The 21,737-nt window shown below is 44.2% G+C and overlaps 1 protein-coding gene across 1 annotated transcript in view; it reads right to left on the reverse strand.

Moving 5' to 3' along the window:
* Window positions 1-21,737, reverse strand: part of FHOD3 (formin homology 2 domain containing 3) — a 396,352-nt gene that overhangs the window by 119,880 nt on the left and 254,735 nt on the right. Inside the window, exon 11 of the mRNA XM_029921560.1 lies at window positions 1,302-1,550. Coding sequence (XP_029777420.1) covers window positions 1,302-1,550 — 249 coding nt within the window. The remainder of the gene's footprint in view (window positions 1-1,301; window positions 1,551-21,737) is intronic.

The raw sequence follows: 21,737 nt of genomic DNA on the forward strand, positions 1-21,737 counted from the left end.
AGGACATGTACATCTCAGCACATACGGAGCCATACCAGTGTACTCGTGATTTCCACACAACTTCTGGTGGCTACTTTTCAATCTAAGGTGGGACTACCAACCAAACTCCCTGCCTTCTCAGAGCACCGCTAACTGAATACCATTACCCCCGGCATGGCAGCGCCACAACAGCGAGGGGCTCTCACAGCAACCTTCCCCCTCACCTCGTTCTGACCCGTGTGGCCCACTCTTTGTGACCAGGCCATTCCTTTCCTCTCTCTGCACCCGCACCCTGCTGACTTCTTCCCAGACATTTCCAAAGCAGGGAAACAATCACCAGTTTGTCAGATCAGAGAGGATTCCATGGCCGCTGGGAATGGTGGGTGTCTCAGGGCATCAAATAGATCACTTTTATGTGCACTGGTGGTCTGGACAGAGAGGCTAAGCAGCAAAGAACCACACTGACTTTGAAGCTGATAAGAAAAGAGGTTTTGCCCTAATGTATCCAAGGTCTCTTTGATTTTGTTTATTTATGGAAGAACAGTAAAGAAGTCAATTTGCAGTGGTAATCAATTAAATTAAAAAAAATGACTTTAGAATTAGTTTTGAATATTAGAAAATGAAAATTAAAAAAAAAGAAAATGAAAATGCCTGTGATCAATTTTTATTTTTTATGAACACATCATTTGGGGAAAAATCTATAAAATCAAAAAATATCTGAAGGTGCCTGTCTCTGCCTTGTTAATCTTGCCTGAAGACAGAAAGAATGCATATTGGAAAAGTATGAGCAGAGGACAGTCAACTTCCTCAAAAGGCCATAGAACCGCGTTACTTATTCTGGCTATAAAAATAAATAACGGGAAATTTTTCTGGACTGCACAGTATGAAAAGTACTCCTGTCCATTTGGATAAAAAGCAGACCTGCATCACTAACATAATAGTTACCCATGCATCTTAGCAAATATTACATTAGCAAAATTAGTAGGAAGAAAGGGACACAATGCTGAAAGAGTTAACATTTTCTGAGCGGAGACGAACATCTTTCCAGTCACTGTCAATCTAAGCCAAAGCACTGACGAGGGAGGGAAGAGCAGAGTGATTTTTCCATAAAGCATCGTAAGGAAGGAAAAGTGCGCTACTCTAATGAACATGTGCTCAGTTATTTCTACAAAACTAGTCACTCCGTGGCTCTGTGCTCAGGGTATAGGTTTGCCAGCAGGAGCCAGTGAGGAAGGAGATTTCTGAAAGGTTGGCTGGCTGCAAACTATCAGGAAGGAAGCCCGGGCTATTAGTGGGAGCCTGGGAATGTCCAGGCTCGGTACCTGTCCTTGTCCTGACAGGGGGCATCCTCCTCTCTCTCTTCCTCTGAATTGGGCTCCGTGACCGGTTGCTCTTCTTCCTCCTCCTCTTCCCTGAGACAAGGCAAGGCAAAGAGAAACGCACAGAGACAAGATGGAAAAGCAAGGTGAGTGTTACAAACAGGAAGATGAAGCAAAAAACCAAAGAGTTGAGCTGAAATGAAAAGAACACAGTCTGATAGGAGAGAGGAGACAGATCTGAGATGAGGAAAGCTGAATGTGGGCAGAGACACAATCACCCAGCACAGGCCACTGTCTTTATCAAGTTGGCGGGCTGCCGGGCTGCCGGGCTGCTGCTGCCCTGCTCCCCGCCACATGCACTTTGGAGCAGCTTCCGGCCTCGGGCCGCCCCTGCTGTGGTTTCCTCCTCCTGACAGGACCAGCAGGGAGTGTTCCTGGGGACGTCCAGCTCCTGCAGAAGGCACACAGTCCTCCCCTCACCAACCTGGTTAGAAACACTGAGGGCCAGGCCAGGCCCATCTGGAGCTCCCTCCATGGGGGGCAGGGAGGTGGCACAGGGTTTACAAGCCACTCCCTCACTCTCAATGAATGTGGTGCACAGCGCCCATCCACTTCCAACTCGAGGGTGGACAGATGGCCCAAGGGGAGTCACTAGTCACCTCTGGGATTTCTCCCGGTGCCTGTGGCAATGAGCGGCCATAAGGGTGGCCTATGTGCAGAGGCTCCCGCAGCCCCTAGTGGAGGAAGGCCACCTGCGCGACCCACGAGGAGTGGAATGGGGGTGGCTGGCAGTGCAAGTGGCGAAATGCTGGTGGCCGGCGGTGCAGGGGGCCATCCTGTGACAATGTTAACACTGGATCCAGTACTTCAGAAGCTCTACTTTTCGCTAATAGAGATAAATTCTCACTTCTGCCTAAGACTGTTTAATTTGGGTGTCGTCCCTTCAGCTACATGAGTACAGACTCTGCTAACCCAATCACTACCCTCCTTTGGGCTCTAGGTCCCGTCAAACCCTGACTCCTGTCACGGCCCACATGGGACACCTAGCCCAGGCCCCGTGGATAGATCAATCCCTTGCTTTCTTGAACTCCAGTGACCTCCACCCTCTCTCAGTTCAGCCCCTCACACCCTGTACCTCGCCATCAAACAGAACAGTCCACCTTGGAGACCTTACATCCAAACTTCCTACCCACCCACCCCTCCACGGCCACAAGCCCTCATTCACCCGTCCCTCATTCATCTCCTCGCACCAGAACTCCACTGCCCTCTCTTTGCCTTCTTGAGGCTGTCAGCTCCTTCTTGCCTTCAATCCTCATGAATTCACCATGCCCCACCCCAGGCATCATATTTCCAAGATCTTTAACCCTTTTGTCCCCACTTATTCCTTTTTTTCTGTTTACTGAAGTATAAAGTACATTCAGAAAAGGACACAGATCACCGCAGTTTCACAAAATAAATGCATCCACAAAACCATCATTCCCCTAACGCTCCCTTCCAACTACTTCCCTTCCCCACCTCGCTTCACACGGCAGAGGTTAGTTAGCCTGGTCTGTTTTCCTTCTGTCTACAAGGAATCCTACCATGTCCAGCTTCTTTTTTCAACACAACACTTGTGAGATTCGTTTACATTGTTATATGTTATTGAAGATCATTCATTCTCATTGTTATATAACACTCCCTTGTATGAAGAGAGCACAATTTAGTTTACCCAATCTCCTGTTGATGATAACCAGATACTTTTCAGGTTGGGGTTATTTTGAACAGGGCTATTACGAACATTGTTGTACAGGCCTTTAACTGAACGTATGTACATCCTACTGTGCATATGTTATCTAGGAATGATATTTATAGGTCCTATGGTACACTTGGGTTCATCTTTATTAAAAACAAACAATTTTTAAAAGGATTTGGTAAACTTAAATTCCCATAAGTGGTATATGAGTATGCTGGCCGTTCTACATCCTTGCCAAGATTTGGTGGTGTTTTTGTCTATTTCATTTTTGACATCTAATCTGTGTGTAGTGACATCTTACTGTGGTTTTATTTTTTAAAAAATTTTAATGTTTTATTTATTTTTGAGAGAGAGAGAGAGACAGAGAAAGAGAGGGAGAGAGGGAGGGAGGGAGGAAGGGAGACAGACACAGAATCTGAAGACAGGCTCCAGCCTCTGAGCTGTCTGTCAGCACAGAACCTGATGCGGGGCTCAAACCCATGAACTGTGAGATCATGACCTGAGCCGAAGCTGGACGCTCAACCGACTGAGCCACCCAGGTGCCCTTCACTGTGGTTTGACTTCCCTTTCTCTGATGACTAGTGAAACTGCACACCTCTGTCATACTTCTAGGGATTCTCCATTCAGACATCCTCTTTTTGAAGTAGAAGTACTTTGCCCATTGGCTTACACCCAGGTTATATTTTTCTTTTTGATTTGTCATTCTTTATATAATTTGGGTACCAGTCCTTTGTCATACTTAATATGTTGCAAGAATCTTTTCCCTTCCCATGGGTTGCCTTTGGATCTACTTCATGGTGTCTTTTTTTTTGTTTGTTTGTTTCATGTTTATTCATTTTTGAGAGAGAGCACACATACGAGAGGGGAAGGGGCAGAGATAGAGGGGGATAGAGAATCTGAAGTGGACTCTAAGCTGACAGCAGTAACCCAATGCAGGGATCAAACTCATGAACCACAAGATCATGACCTGAGCCAAAATCAGAAGCTCAGATGCTCCTCATGGTGTTTTTTAATAAACAAAATTTCTTAATCTTAATGAAGTCCTATTTATCTTTTTTGATAGTTAGTGCCCTTTGTGTCCTGTTTTAAAATTTTCTGTCTACACCAAGGTCTCAAGGATATTCTCCTATGTATCCTTCTAAACGCTTATTACCAAACTGTCTCTTCTTTGGGCTCAACATCTTCCAATCCTGCCCCAAACTGTCCCATGACTTGTGTGTGCCATGGCTTTACTACCATGAGTGACAGGACAGGACCAGGGCAGGCAGCACAATGACCTACTTGGAGGGTCCACTTCCATGGTCAAAGCACTGGCCTTGCCCTACAATCCAAATGGATGGAGAAAGAAATACTGCCTCACAGTAAACAGGAATTTCTAGGCTTGATTTTAGTTTCAGACCATGATGAAATCAGTCAAACAGAATCTTTTATGTTAACAATACTTAAGACGAAGAATAAGTTCAGATAATTTTGCCTTTCTCATAGCTGAATTTTCTCTTAACGTATAACTTAACTTTGTTTATATTTGTGTAGAAAGAATTCTGGGTCTTTGGCCCTTGGATTTCAAGTACTAGGAGTGCTTTGTTTTTACCTGATAGAGTTAATCCAGGGCACAGGGCTACTCTGAACCCAACAGGCACTTTCCTTTTTACAACAATCTCAAATTGGAGGCCACCTTTCCATGTTGGAAAAGAGACTGAGAGGCCCATAGTCTGACCAACTCTGCAGGACAGAGTTTACTTCAAAGCCAACCTTATGTCCCAAATTTGGGTCTCAGGCTCATGTCACATTTCTTAGGCTTCAAAAAACAAAACAAAACAAAAAAACAAAAAGCCAAACAGGGGCATCCAGGTGGCTCACTCAGTTAAGCATCTGACTTTGGCTCAGGTCATAATCTCACAGTTTGTTAGTTCAAGACCTGAGTCTGGCTCTGTGCTGACAGCTTGGAGTCTGGAGTCTGCTTTGGATTCTGTGTCTCGCTCTCTCCCTGCCCCTCCTCTACTTGTGCTCGCTTGCTCTCATTCTCTCTCTCTCTCTCAAAAATAAATAAACATTAAAAAAAAATTAAGGAAACAAAACAATGAATGTTGCTGACCCTTTTTTTAATGTTTACTTATTTTTGAGAGAGAGAGAGAGAGAGAGACAGAGCATGAGCAGGGGAGGGGCACAGAGAATGAGGGAGACACAGAATCTGAAGCAGGCTCCAGGCTCCATGCTATCAGCACAGAGTCCAACACGGGGCTCGAACCCATGAGCTGTGAGATCATGACCTGAAGCAAAGTCAGACACCTACCTGACTAAGCCACCCAGGCACCCCCAGGTGTTGCTGACCCTTTCAAAAGTACAACAGAAACATTTAAAACAGTATTAAAGTATATTCTAGGACCAAAATACTATGGATGAGGAAAAGTAAAGCAACATAGTCAGAAAAGGCATTTCAGTACACCTAAAAGACATAAACTCATGTCAAAAATATATAAAACATTTTAAAAGTGAAAACACAACTATAAAATTGCGCATGATACATGATCATGGCCCATAAATTTATACGAAGAGATAGTTTAACCTATCAATCAGTAAATATAAATTAAGACCACAATGAGATGCCATCCTATCTCTACTGGGAAAAATTAAGAAGTTCGATAACACCAAGTGCTGAAGAGAACATAGGTCAACTGACTCACATATGGCCAATACGAGTGTGCACCGGTATAACCACTTTGAAAAAATAATGGGCGCCACCATGTAAAGTTAAATTCCCGTACCATAACCCATCAGTGCCACTGCTTGATGGCACTGCTATGCCCTAGAGCAGTGGTTCTGAACTAGGGTGATTCAGTCCCCCAGGAGACATTTGTCAATGGAGATATTTTTAGTTGTCACAATTGGGGAGAGGGTGGTATGGTCTCCTAGCAGGTAGAGGCCAAGGATGCCTCTAAATAGCCTGCAAATGTACAGGACCAACCCCCACAACAGAGAAGAATTCAGTCCAAATGTCAGTACTGCCAAGGTTGAGAAACCCTCCCTAGAGATACTGAAACACTCATGCACCAAGATAGGAGTCTAAAAATATTCTCAGCAGCACTGTTTGTAATTGACAAAAGATGGAAACCACCCAAATGCTCACTGAAAGAAAAACGATAACCAGGTTGAGGTATGTTCCAAGCAGTGAAGATAGAGGACTGTTGGCTTCACGTGACAATATGGACGACTGTTAGATGCATAGCAGGAGAAAAGATGTGTAAGAAGGAACATACAACAGGACACTCTCTGAAAGGTCATAGAGGGGCACCTGGGTGGCTCAGTCGGTTAAGCCTCCGACTTCGGCTCAGGTCATGATCTCACGTTCATGGGTTCAAGCCCTGCGTCAGGCTCTGTGCTGAAAGCTAGCTCAGAGCCTGGTGCCTGCTGCAGATTCTGTGTCTCCTTCCCTCTCTGCTCCTCCCCCTCACATCTTTGTCTTTCTCTGTATCAAAAATAAATAAAACATTAAAAAAATTATTTAAAAAAAGGTCAGAGGCAAAACTGGAAGATGGGTTATGTGTTTGAGAACACTATGAGACAACAACACACCTGATAACAACAGGCAACATTTGAGAGTGTTGGTTTCCCAGGCACGGGGATGGGAAAGACGGAAGCACACGGATGGATAGAAGTTAGAGGAAACGCTCTGGATTTTTAGTTAGGCCATAGTCCCGTTGATGTTCTTTATATCAAGAAATAAATGTATATAAAAACAAACTAGGAGAGGGCCATGCATGGACCAACAAATGGTAAGGTACCATAAACCAAAAATTATAATTCATCTAACACTGTACAATTGGGATTTTTATAATAGTTTCTTTTAAACTATTATAGCAGATGACATAGAGATTTCCCATAAATAAGTAACAATTTTTTTCAAAAGCAAAAAAGTTTAACTACAGGGCAAGAGTGCCCTCTCCATTTAGCCAACAAATAGTTATTGAGCATTTATTATGTGCAAGACTCTGGTTCCCATCCTTGGAGTTTACAGGTCCTTGGTGGGGAAGGGGGAGACATCAAACAACTAAATGTGCCAAGAAGTAGTCACCTGGGGAACAGAGGGCTGACTGGGCGGGAAAGTGAGACTTCCACACAAGGCTGTTGGGGTGAAACTCAGAAGGCCAAGGAGGGATTGACCGGGGGACAAGATGGGCTTTTGCACATGACAGTGCCCTACTCAAACCTTAGGATTCAGTCCAGTTTGCCCAGAATCCCCTCTACCATCTCTCCAACTTCATGTCCTGCTCTCCCTTCCTGAACCTCCCTATTTCAGTCCTTATCACTTTATTGATGTTTCCACCCAACACCCACAGTATGTCAGGTTCAGAGCCCCTGCAGGAGCCATTAATCTGCCTGGAATTACTCCTCTAGCGATTTCTCCGGTGGACCAGACCCCCAGGGACAACCAGCAAATACCTGCTGACTGTTGCAGTTCTTTGGCACCGTGGACCTAGTGTGATACTGAGCACAGAGGCACTTGCTAAGGGTGGTCAAAGAACAAGACTGGAAAAAACAGAGATAGAATCTTAGAGACCTCCCCATGTTGCAGATGAGAAAGATGAGGTCCAGCGGGAGCAAGTTCACATGACCTGCCAGGAAGACTAGTCTCCTGATTTCCAGGCTAATGTTCTTCTTTTTATGTTTATTTATTTTTTTTGAGAGAGAGAGGAGAGTGCAAGCAGGGGAGGGGCACGGGGAGAGAGAGGGAAAGGGAGAAGCCTAAGCACAGAGCCTGATGTGAGGATTGAACTCACAAACTTTGAGAACATGACCTGAGCTGAAACCAAGAGTCGACACCTAACCTACTGAGCCACCCCAGGGCCCCCAGCCTAATGTCCTTCCTACCAGCCAGCTTACCCATGAAACCAAAGCAGAATCTCAACTGGTTTCATTGTTCTGTCATCATTGCACTGTCCTTCTAAGCAACGGTCTCCTGTGCTGTGCCTCTCAATCCTCCTATCTCCTGGCACAGACAACATGATACACAGCACACTAAAATAATGGACAAAGCTGCCTATGGTGCCCAGTTACCCCAGACCTGCCAGGTTGCCCTGAGATCAGTGTCTTGACATAAACATGTCACTTGACATGGTATGACATTTGAGGCAACGAATTGGAAAGCTCCGTCATAAGGTTTAGATAACATGCCTACATTTTATAGGCTCCATTTAGCTCCATAAAATGTACAAGACTTATCAAAATTAGACAAAGAAACATCTCATAGAAATGTTTTGTTAAAATTATGACAGAGAAAGCGTCCCCTTGGGCTCCGTCTGCATCACTGTGTTAACAAATACTTAAACCAGTTTGAATTTAGCTTTGCAGTGACTCACACTTTCTGTTAACTTTGAGACTGTTTCTAGGTGACCAAGGACCAAGATGAGATTTGAGCATTTCCAATTAGTGATCCTGATCAGTTAAGACACATATCTGACCAAGTGAAGCAGTGATTTCATTCAAAAATGGTTTTATTATCCACACAAAAAGTTCCCTTAAAAGATTTTTGCCAGCCAAGAGAATGAAAAGACATTTAACCGAGCCCAGCTGTTGCTCTGATGTTTCCATGGTGAGAACCCAAAGTTAGACAGCGAAGTATTTACTGTCCCTGTAGCCGACAAAGTTTAGAAGGACTAGGAGGCACAGGCCATGGATACCGAGTGTTCCTACGAACCGGATGACTGGCCAGAGTCTTGATGCAGAAGCCATTATCTTGTTATTCTATTTTTTTAAACTTTATTTATTTTGAGAGAGAAAGCATGCACAGGAGGGGCCAAAGGAGAGAGGGAGACAGAGAGAATTCTAAGCAGGCTCTCTCCACTGTCAGTGCGAGGAGCCTGAGGTGGGGCTCAAACTCACAAATCTGAGATCATGACCTGAAATGAAATCAAGAGTTGGATGGTTAACCAACTGAGACACCCAGGTGCCCCTTGTTATTGTTTTAGGATAAAATACTAATGCATCCAACACCGTTTCTGCTAAAAAAAATTTAGCTTAATATAATGGAATTCCAGTCCATAGAGTATAAACAACAATAGGAAAAAATACATTAGCTAGGTTGCAACTAATTCAGATGTAAAGCAAATCAATTCAATGATAACTAGAGACAGTGAGGTGTCTCACTACTTTGTGTGTACTTTGATTTTATGTTAAAAAAATCTTTATATTCTAAGCTATAGATACTAGTAACTTGTATTAAATGTCCCTTAGAGAGCTAGAAGAGAAGTGAAACTAGGATAAAGGGAGACTGGGATTCTCTATGAACTTTTGAAAACAGAAGAGATGCCAAGTCTCGGGCTGAAGTTTCAAGATGGCCACCTCCAGAGGCGAAAACAGCCCTGCCCTGGTCTGGCTTGGCTTCCCACTTACCTCACCCAGGCAATAGAGTGGAAAAGCAGGAAGGGAGCCTCCAGCTCTGGCAGCCTGTGAAAGCTGAAGACACAAAATTGTGTGGCCATGAGACAAGTTCTCCCATTTCCAGGAGCTGTGCCACTACCAGTCTAACATGTGTTTGCTGGTTAAGCTTAATTTTAAATATTTCAAATAATGGCCTCTCTCACACACACATTCTGTGTCATGTTTTTCACAAATGGGAAGAGAAACATACTAAAGAGTAAAAACCTTTTAGGTACCAAGCAGAGAAATAGGATGTGTGTCTTCGAGAAGCAAATCCCAGAGGTAACCACCATGAGGAAGCCAATGTGTTTCGGAGCTGTGTGTAGTTATGTCTAACTCATGACTCAGTCTGATTCTAGAATTCTAATGGCCTTTTCACATGCTTTGGACTTGAACCCACCAGAGTCAACTCTTAATATGGCAATAAAGTACACATAATTGATATCTGGAGATAAACCTCAAATCTTCTATTTCAGCCAGGATTTTTCTCAACAACCTCATCTTCTATTTTCTACCCCCTCAAGTCATGCCTCCAAGTTACCAAGAGTAACCACATGATCTTGTCTGGGTAGCATTTGCTTTCCACTTCGCTGGCCGCCTACTGGTGAAGACGCCAATGAAGAAAGAATGGTACAAAAAGGAGGTAATAGAGAAGAAAAGAGCAGCAAAGGGTCAGAATTACCTGCAAAGATTATTGCCAAAGAAACTGGACACGTGCCACCAGTCGGCATGTTGCCCTACACGATCACACAGTTTCGCAACGTTCCGGTTTGGGGCTTAGCCTGGTCCAAGAGGGAGGCGCGGAAGTGATGACTACTGATTCTTCCTCCAACACGGTCCTCAAAGTCTCCACGGCCCAAAGCACCCTCCACCCTAGGGACCCTCATCCTTAAGATACATTATTTTAAAATGTTAATGCTCATGTCCTACCTTTAGAAATTGTATTCAACTGGATTGAGGCACAGCCTGGGCGTGGGTGATTTTCAATGTTCCACAGGGTTGAGAACTACTGCCTTAGTCCAAGGTACCAACGTTTTTTAGTAGTTCTCCATAAACAGCTACCACCCAGGGTCCCAGGGTCCACTTTTCCTCACCTCCAATCTGATCTCCACCAGGCAGACAAATATCCCTTCAGATGTGCATGACTAAGGCTTGCATGCCAAATAACCACCAGACTCCATGCTATGGTTTCCAAGGCCCTCATGACTTAACCTGCTTGCTCTGCAACCTCATCTCCTCTCTGTGTCACCTCTGTGTCCCCATTCACACTCTATAACCTTGTCTCCTGAGACTTAGTCATTACCTGGGGCCATCATGCCCTTTCCTCCCTTTACCATTGAGCATGGCATTTCCTCAGCCCAGCAAGTTCTTTTTTTCCCTTGAGGATTCAGCCTAAATGCCCCTGGAGACATCTTGGACAACCCTCATCCCACTACCCTTCTTTCTAAAAAGCCTTTTAAAATTAATATGTGATACAGGAATATATGCTTCCTTCAAAAAAATAGAATATTACAGGGCCACCTGGGTGGCTGAATTGGTTAAAGGTCTGACTACAGCTCAGGTCATGATCTCACAGTTTGTGAGTTTTAGCCCCAAGTCAGGCTCTGTGCTCACAGCTCAGAGCCTAGAGCCTGTTTTGCATTCTGTGTCTCCCTTTCTCTGACCCTCTCCTCCTCGTGCTGTGTCTCTCTGTCTCTCAAAAATAAATAAAAGAACATTAAAAAAAACTTTAAAAAAATAAAACATTTTAACATGTATTATACCACAATCTTTTTATACAGCAATTGATATAGTAAGTAGGTCTGTACTTCTGATATGGTTCATTTCCTGTAACTGCTGGTTGCATTTCATAATCTGTTTAGTCCATGTTTTACTTACCTAGCCATTCCCCAGTTCCTCGCTCTTACAACTGCTACCCTTGCCCATAACCTTGTGTCCTTCTGCAAGTTCTCAAGGGAAATGGCCTCATACCCCTGTGACCCTCCATCACACAGCCCTGTTTACTTTCTTCAAAAGCCCTCTTCCAAAGCTGCACACATTTACTTGCTACAATATTTATGTGCACACTGAGGCTTCTGAAGAGTTATTTTCACCATTGCATCTCAGAACCAAGAAGGTGGCAGAATACATGAGCTGAGTGAATAATGAATAAATGAATATGATTTTTCTTCCTTTAGCCCATGAACCAATATTTCTGCCACAAACTCAAGTCAATAATCATAATACCATAAAATGTCACTATTAAGAAGTCTGTTAACGTACAGTTACTCTGAAATGACTTGCGCAGTACTGGGGATTTCTCGCCTAGAGGTGTGGTGGCTGGCTCACTTCCTTACAGACACGAGCTATGATGATGTGGACCCAAGTCCCAGCCACGTTTTTACAAACACAAAGGCTTGTAAAATCTTCGCTTCGTGTTTTTTTTCTCCACGTCATGATCAAAATTATTTACCTTCCTATTCAGAAGCCCATTTTACAGAGCTTGTCACAGATGAAAGAAAAAGTTTTTAAATATCTTCTCCAGTCCAGGAAGTCAGTATTTGTTTCAGTTTGGAGGCTGTGATGGACACAGTCACAATGCCCTCTGTCCCACTATACCCTGTCCCATTCCGAGACCTCTGGGAGACAGATACCTCCATGCAGGCCCTGGCTGACCACTTCCTCATGGGGGTCCACCTCTAGCCATTTTTAATCTTATGTTTATAAAATCAGAACCACACAGTTGGAGGGGTGGGGAAATCTCTCAGGAACGGAACTGCTTCTCTGGGGCAACGTGAATACCGTAGCTGAGTGTTCCTGAAGTGTGATATAATTGTCTCTGAATTCCTGAGTTAATGTGTCTTCAGGAAGCATGCTCTATCATGATCATGAAAAGGCATTTGGACTGCAGATACCTGTCCTCAAAGTGCCCAGGCTTCCTTGAATTCTCCAGGGCACTCGCAGAAGACAAGGCTGGCTTCCCTCTTGCCTAAGCCTCTCTGGGATCCCTCCAAGGAAAGCAGGCTGGGGAGGTGGGGGATGGGATGGAGTAAAAGTCACTCATTTACTCTCTTTATTTAACATACTCCATGTGGAGCATTCTCATGCTAAGCCCTTCACCTGGCTTACTCCTTGAATTCTTCCAGGAGCCTCTGATGTAGGTACTATTAGTGGATAAGGAGCTGAGGCACAGAGTGGTTAAGGAGTTTCCCCAGAGTCACACAGCTAGTAAAGCAGGATCTGAACCCAAGCAAGTAGTCCAACTCTAGCATCCAAGCTCCTAATCGCTATGCTACCTCTGCTGTGATCATTTCTTTATGGCTGGAGAGGATGGGGAAAAGCCTTTTCTAGGTAAGGATAAGAAGAAGCTGCTAATCCTTCCTTCTTTCAGATTCTTTCCTGAACCTCAAGTCTTTTCTCAGAGCATTCATGAGCAATGGCATGTCTACCAGCTCTCATTCCTTGCTCATCTCACCAAGGCCCCTTCCCACCAGAAGATTTAAAGACACCTTGATGTAAGGCATCACATGCTGTATTTGGACCATGGCTACAGTCTATGTTAATTTTGATCACTTTCTGAGCCATAAAAATTATCTCACTCAGAAATAAATTTTTTTTTCAACATGAATACAATGCTCCTGAGATCATAGTCAGCATGTTGAACACATGCTGTGAGACAAGAATGACATTAGGCCAGGTCTCTGTTTCCTTGGGCCTTCCCTTTCTAATTTCCAAAGCCTATTCCCCAAAGGCTCTCTTGCAAAATGTGACCAGCCTCACTTCTGGCTGCTCCTTCTTTTCTGCCACGTCAGATTTGGCCTCTACAACTACATTTTCAGGGTTTTATTTCCCTGTTCGTTCAACCTTTAGCAATGAAGAATTACTACCCAGCTTCCTCCACAGACTCTTGCTAAGCAAAGGCAGTCGTGTTCCTCCTTGCACGACTGGATTCAAAGAGCTCACCCAGTAATCATTAGAAAGCCCCTGCTCCATTACCAATGGGATCCTGAAAATTGCATGAAACAGAGAGAGAGACAGAGACGCTCTCTCTTTGGAAGGGCCATCCATACCCACACCCATACCAACTACCAAGGAAAATCTGCCTCCGCCAGGAAGGGCTTTGAAAATTCAGAACATGGATGAGAAGGTGAGCATTCTAGGAAACACGGTATGTGCGCAAATCAAGAGGAAACAGACTTGACACTGAAAGAAAATTCCCAAAACAAGTCAAAGATTTAGTGAGACACAAGGACTTTCCTTCTCTTTGAAATGTACTCACTATGGCTGTCACAGAAAAGGTAGTCTCTTCCTGAAACATCACACCATGGCAGTCCATTCTAGCTTAAAAAATATTCACACTTGAGAACAACCAATTTCAAGGTTCATTGACTTGACCTGAACTTCTCAGCTCCGGCAATTCGTTGACGATTCTACCCTTTCCTTTCCAAGGTTTTATCCAGTCACTTCCATGCTTACTTGCTTTTCCCCTGGGTTGTGGCATCTAAGCCTAGACTTCAACTATCATGTACACGTATCTGAGTTCCAGAAGCATCTACCCAACAGACTTGTGACCTACTGACACTCACACTTAATGCCCAAAGCTTGCGAGGTAGCCTGACAACCACCTCGTGACGCTGGACCACTGCCTGCCTGGGAATCACACACATTCTTTTTTCTCACCACAAAATCCAGTCACTATCTTGCAAACAATGTCCTCCCTGTGTCTCCTCACGTGCTCCTACTCTCCTGGCCACTGCCTGAATCAGACCCTCTTCTGCCCTGTCGGCACAGCCTCTCCCATCTGTTTGTCATCTGCTCTCCACTCTTCAGAGTGGTCTCCCCCTAACACAACCCTAATCACATGTCACTTAAGATTCATCAGTAGCTATGTTCAGTTTTAAGGATAAAATATTGCCAGTATCTTCAGAACCTAGAAAGATCCCCAAATTCACTGTGGCCAAGTTCCAAATATATACAGATGCCGGTCAAATCACTATGCTGTGCACATGAGACTAATCTAATATAGTAGGTCAACTATACTTCAATTTTAAAAAAAAGCAGCATAGAGGGCATCTGGGTGACTCAGTTCATCAAGCATGTGACTCTTGATTTCAACTCAGGTCATGATCTCATGGTTCATGGGATTGAGCCCCACATCAGGCTCTGTGCTGAGCATGGAGCCTGCTTGGGATTCTCTCTCTTCCTCTCTGTTTGACCCTCCCCCCTTCAAAATAAATACTTACCAAAAAAAAGGTTTAAAAAAGCAGCAAAATTCAGGGTCACCTGCGTGGCTCAGTTGGTTGAGTGTCCGACCTCAGCTCAGGTCATGATCTCATGGTTCATGGGTTTGAGCCCCACATCAGATTCTGTGCTGACAGCTCAGAGCCTAGAGCCTACTTTGGATTCTGTGTCTCCCTCTCTCTCTCTGCCCCTCCCCCACTCGCTCTGTCTCTCTCTCTCTCTCTCAAAAATAAATATACACTAAAAATGTAAAATGAATTAAAAAACAGCAAAGTCCAAATCCCCAAGAAATCTGCAATCTAGTCACAGTGGAATTTTGAGAAACGAGAGAGCCTGCAGATCCTGCCCAGAAACCAGAAGGAGCTTTGCAACGCCACTTCTTCCTCAGGCCTCAGTGCCTCTGCCTTTTCTTGTAGCTTCTCCCAGCTCCAAGCTCACGCCCCTGTGCCCCCAGCACTCTCCTCTCCCGCCACCCTTACTATTCAATACTCAGGAAACCAGAAAGAGCCTCCTGAATGCTAAATAGTAAATACTGTATTCCAATCATACCTACCTCACAAGGCCACATCCCTTTTGTCGGTGAATCCCATTTATAACAAATCATTTGCTTCAGATAAATCTTCCGAAGTAGCCAGTAGCACCTCATGGTACCAGTGGTTGTTAACCTAGCTGTTGTGAAATCCTCTAGCATGTTTATGCCAGTGCATAAAATCAAAATCTTCTCTCCAGCTCACGTCCATATTTAACAATTACTTTCTTTAAAAGAACAAAACTCAGGAAAGCTCCAGGGCATGGAGTGACTGTAATAACAACACTGAGCTAAGCGCACATTTGTGCTGCCTCTCTTACCTCACCCACCGTCCTCTTCAGGAGGTACCGTCATCCTGAGCTTCCGGCGGGGAAGACCGAGGCCAAGCCCACAGAGTAAGGGTAGTCTGTGGCTGTGAAGACCGAACCCATGCTCTCGACACCTCAGCCCCTGCTCCTTTAAACTGCACTTGGCCAAACCCGCCCCCAGGACCCGGGACCTCGCAAGTCACAGAGTTGTAGATTTTGCAGGTTAACACCAATTACACAACACCTACTTGCCTCATGTGTTTTGTCTGTAGATTCTTGCTCATTGCTAACTGTTTCCAAGAGCGAGCTAGGACTACTCTATTTCTGCTACTAACCGGACAATGAATTCTGTGGCCTCTAGCAATGAAGTCCTGTGGACAAGGTGTGAGACAGACCACAGAGCAACACACTGCCCTAGAATTCAGCATCCAAATGCCTCTTCCCATCAAAATATGGGAAGATGAGCTCACTCGCCCTTCATGTTCTCATAATTAGGGTCCTCCATTTGCTCACTGGTTCCTATGGCTGGTGGAGAGGTGCCAATACCCCTTCCTACTCTGCAGGAAAACAGACAACTTCCTCTCCAATTGCCTCCCTCCAGCTCCCACTCTGAAGCTTGGCTCCCAAGACTTGGCTCCCCTCTTCCCACCCTTCTTCCCTCCCCTCTTCCCACCACCCACGGGGCTACTAATTGGTATACATCAGGTGTAAGCCCCCAAAAAGTAAGGACAACCTCGTCTCCGATAATTGTTAACTGTGGCTTCCTCTCAACCAGATGATTTCTGTTCTCTATACCTTCCTTCCTCTATCACCAAGATAATGGCTGCTTAGTTATAGGATTATCAAAGAAGGCTTGTTCCATTGTGGTGGTTATTGCTCTGAACGTTTTCAGAACTCTTTAGAACTGTCTTCAGTGCCAATTTTTGAGAAAAACAAGCAAAGTATGATTATCTCAGGATCACAATCTAACAGTGACTATAAATAATACAACTCATTAGGACTGCCAAGTCACAGTAAATATTTGCTCTGAATGATTCTCTGCTTTTTCAACAAACCTGATTCATCCTCAAAAGCAAAAAAACTTGTTACTACTTAACACATTCTATAGGTTCTGAAATTAGTTCCAGGGACGTTGGGTTCTGAATGAATGGGTTCAAACGCAGCTGTGTCACTTACTGCCTGTGAGATCTGGAGCAAGCTCTTTAACCTCTCTATGCCTCTGTTTCCCACCCTGTAAAATGGGGAGGATCCTTCTACCTTCTTCATGTAATTTACAATACATGTAATATTGCCTAGCACAGTAGCCAGCACCAAGTAAGGGCTCCATAGCGCCAGCTCCGGCTACGCCTACTCATCTCCTAGATAGTGAAGGAAGGAAGGAAGAAGAGCACAGCAGCCTCCCGGCAAAACACAGAGCCTCATTAGGAAGAGGATATACTCTTCTGAATAAACATGATGCCTAAAAGGTGCACAGGAAAATATTAACACCTAGGATACCCTAGCAATATATTTTATGCATCCATCAATAGACATAAGTTAAAAGCTATTTAATAGACCAGGAAAAATATGTGTGACATAGTTGTCAAAAGTTGATGTCTAGAATGTAGCATGAGAGGGCGCCTGGGTGGCTCAGTCAGTTAAGCGTCTGGCTTCAGCTCAGGTCATGATCTCATGGTTCGTGGGTTCGAGCCCCGCATGGGGCTCTGTGCTGACAGCTAGCTCAGAGCCTGGAGCCTGCTTCAGATTCTGTATCTCCCTCTCTCTGTCTCTCAAGAGAGCTCGCAAGCTCTCGGTCTCTCAAAAATAAATAAAAAACATTTAAAAATTTAGAATGTTGCAAGAATACTTTCATTCTGTCTGCTTTTGTAGCTGAAAATTTCTATATTGAAATAGAGTAGCTGTTCATCAGTTAAAATGTATGAACCATTCAGGAGACAAATGAGCCAAAAATATAAACAGGCAATTCTCAGAAAAGTAAAATTTCGATAGCCAATGAAGCAATTAAAGATGAACAACCTCAATAGTAATTTAAAAATGGAAATACTGAGGCCCACGTCCCTTTTCAGAAATACTAACTTCTGAGAAACTCCTAATATATCCAGTGCAGGCGAGGGCATGAGAAAATGGTCAATCATATGTTGAGGGTGAGATAGTAAAGTGGTATAGCCTTTGTAATGGCCAATGTGGTGCTATCATCATTTAAAATATAAGGGTCCTTTGATCTAGAATCTCAGTTCTAAGAATCTCTCCTAAAAAAATGCTAACGTGCGTACTAACATGTTTGTATATGCTCATTCCAGAAAGTATAGTACTAGAAAGAAATGGAATCAAACCCTAGCAAAATGAATGAAGGTATCCTGACTTTATAGTATGTCCATATAATGGAACACTGAGCCACAATTTTTTTAAATGTACGGACATAAAAATCTGGAAGTAGTGATACACAAAGATGGCAATGTGTATTTGATCGTTACTTACTAATTGCCAAGCCTCAAGGATATTTTTTTCCTACAGAATCACAGAAAAACATTTTACAAAAATGCTGAAGGACAGGGACTCTGGAGGCAGACTACTTGAACATGAAAAACAGCTCCACTAGGTATTAGCTGTGGGATTCAGACAGTTGTTTCAACACCCAGTACCTCAGTTTTTCCTCCTGCCACATGGAGATAATAACAGCACTTAACTCATGGGTTAACGGTGAAAATGGACTTAGTACACTGAAGCTCTTAGCATAATACCTGGCCGATAACCAGGTGCTTGGTAGAGGCGAACCACTGTTGCAGCCATGACTGGCATTGTTGTCACCTTTGCACTGTATGGCTTAAATACTTCCATTTTATACTGCAGAGTTGGTACCACACATTTACATCCTGTATCCTTTTTTTTTTTTTTTGAGAGAGAGAATGAATGAATGCATGTGAGCACTCTTGAGCAGAGGAAGGGCAGAGGGAGAGGATCTTAGGCAGGCTCCATGCCTAGGGCAGAGCCAGACGCAAGGCTTGATCTCATGACCCTGGGATCATGTTCTGAGGTGAAATCAAGAGTTGGGTGCCTAACTGACTGAGCCATCCAGGTGCCCCATCCTGTATCATTTTTATTTGAAAACAGAGTTGCTCTGTATTTGGTATCCCCTATGTGCCTGAGGTCATATCTGAATCGACGCATGGCTATTAGTGGTGGAACCAAGCAGCTCCTTCCATGCTCTGTTCTAGGTTCCCTACTGCAGTGATTCCAAACACCACGCTGGGGACGACTGTGCAAATGGAGTACTTCTCTGCTCTTTGGGAGCCACAGCCTATTCTCCACCAGCAGGTACAGACCGAGCTTCTGATGCAGGGGTCTCCACACGATACCCTGCCTGACTTCTCTTCCCCAAAGCACACATGGACTCTCTCTCAGTCAGTACCTGTGGCCTGTAGCCCACCTGGCATGGGCTCTCCTGGTTTCCCCTTCTCTGGGATTTGCTGGAGCCAGGCTATATCATGTCTTTGCCATTTGCAGGTCAGGTATGCCTGCCTACAGGGCAGACTGCTGTATCCAGTCCCTCCCAGCAGCAAGCTCAAGGCCTGGCCACAACCCTCATCTCCCCTGTCAGTCTGTCTACTTCCTTATCACTTTCAACTTATTAGAATGAATACTTTGGGGCAACACACATTAAGCCTTTAAAATTTCTATCACTTATCTAACTTACATGACAAAAGAGCAATTCTTGAATTTGACTCTTTTACTTCTTGACCACTAGTGGATAATACCACCAGCCATGAAAAGAATGTCCATTGCTCCTCCTCAGCGCAAAGTCCTCAACCCCATGTGAACATCTGTGAGCACTGGGTAGACAGAGTGTCACCGTGAGCTTGTCCCATGTTCCTATTCCTCCACACTCCTGAGCCTGGATGCAGAATAGCATACCTTCTGTTATATAACCATTGTCCTGTCTTGCTGCTTTGTTGTATGGCTGGTGTCACGTTCCATTATGTCAACTTTTGGGAATGTGATAGATGTGAAGCTGATTGGAATTGGGTATGCTGGGCATGTGGGTTACTGAGAAAAAATCATGAGATCTAGTCAAACCTCGGGTTCCCCCAAAGAGGGTTCAACATACTCCCTAAGAATTTAAAGTGTAAAATTTGCTAAATGAGTTAAGACAAAAACTAACAAAAAAGGGACTCTACTTTCTAGGTGGTAGCCCCCAAATTTGAGAATTAGGATCTTAAAAAAAAAAAAAGAAAACTTCAACCCACACACATGAACATTGGAAGGTAGACCCACAGGGTTCCATGTGCTTCTAAGAAAGATACTCCCCTTCCAACAGTCAAAGTACTTCCTACTTCAGTATTGTCCCAAGGAGGTACTGAAAATTGTAGCCAATTACCTGCTGTCCTTTAAGGTGGGGTTTGTCAGGTTCAGCACTACTGATATTTTAGAAAAGGTATTTTAATTTTTTAATGTTTTATTTATTTTTGAGAGAGAGAGAGAGCAGGTGCAAGCATGAATGGGGCAGGGGCAGAGGGAGACACACACAGAATCTGAAGCAGGCTCCATGTTCTGAGCTGTCAGCACAGAGCCTGATGCAGGGCTTGAACTTATGAACTGTGAGATCATGTCCTGAGCTGAAGTTGGACACTTAACCAACTGAGTCACCCAGGAGCCCCTGGAACAGGTATTTCTTGGTTGGAGAGGGTTGTCCTGTGCATTGTGGAATGTTCAGCAGCAGCAGCCCCGGACTCTACCCATCAGGTCCCAATAGTACTCTGCACCCAAATTATAACGACCAAACATGTGTCCTGAGGGACAAAACCACATCTGGCAGAGAACCGTGACCTTACAGGAGCACTGGAACTGATTCCAGACTCCTTCCACCTCCCAGAGCAGCTTGACCTTTCCTGGACTCACTGCCAGATCCCCTTCTCCCTGCTGGCTTGGTGTGTCCCCTAATCTAACTCCTCTCCTGCCTTTTCCAATCCCTTCAACCTTCTGCTGCACCCTGAGAACTTATGAGCAGCTCTCGACAAAATTCCCTATGGTCTCAACCTCTTCATGGAATATTCCTTGTTCCTGTCCTGAACTTAGGACACTAACCCCCACAACCTTCTCATATGGCACGATGGACACTTCTCTCAAACCCGCATATCCCTCTTTGCCAGTTCCAGATCATTTCCCTCCCAACTTCCCTCTAGAAACCCAGTCCCTTAGAATAAGGGCTGGCAAACCATAGCCTGTGGGCCAAATCTGGCTTACCGCTTGTTTTTATATAGTCTGTCAGCTAAGACTGGTTTCAAATTTTTAAACGGTTGAAAAACAAACCAGAATATTTCATGACATGTAAAACTCAAATCTCAGTGTCTGTACACAAGTAAATTCACTTGCTTACCTGTCATCTATGGCTGCTTTTATACTACGCAAAGGCGGAATGCAGTTGAACAGTTGCAATGGAGATTGACCTGCAAAGCTTAGCATATGTACTATCTGGCCCCTGACAGAGAAATTTTCCAAACCCTGCCTCTGAGGCACGTGGCAGTGGTCTGTACCATCCACTCCCAACCAGTTGTCATCATCTACTATCCGCCAGGTCACTCTTCCATGTGTATTAAAATATACACAGGACTGAAGGCTGGATGGCACACCTGCTAACATCAGTGACCAAATGAAGTTCAAGATTACCTCTACGGGTTGGAATGTTGTGTGGAAATCAACAGGAGGACATTTTTAATGTATTAAGTCCAATGCGATGTTCATTATCAGAAAGGCTGACGTACAGAGCAGGAAGAAGACCTGCTATGTGCTGACAGAGGTGAGAACCAGGATGAATACAGAAACCTGTGGGGAAATTTTATCCACGTGATGAAATGCTAAGCAGTAAGATTATGGAGTGCACTTAGGGCAGAAGACCTTCCTAAAAAAGAAAAAAGTTCAGGGATAGAATGAGGTGCCCCAGAGAGGAGAATACCTGAGTATGGAAGTAGACAGAACTGTCTCCTGCTCTAGGCTTTAAGACTTTCTCTCCTTAGATTACATACTGCTCTAATTTAAACCAGAAACACTGATTCTCCTGCTTATTTGAGGCTAAAAATATTTTTTTCTTGGTCAAAAATGAAATTACCACCATTTTTCTTCCTTCCAGTGCAAAGATGAAAATACAAAGGTGAAATTTAAAATTTCAGTGCAGGGGTGCCTAGGTGGCTCAGTTAGTTTAGTGTCTGACATTAGCTCAGGTCATGATCTCACTCGTG

This window comes from Suricata suricatta, chromosome 14, assembly GCF_006229205.1.
Source record: "Suricata suricatta isolate VVHF042 chromosome 14, meerkat_22Aug2017_6uvM2_HiC, whole genome shotgun sequence".
Classification (NCBI taxonomy): domain Eukaryota; kingdom Metazoa; phylum Chordata; class Mammalia; order Carnivora; family Herpestidae; genus Suricata; species Suricata suricatta.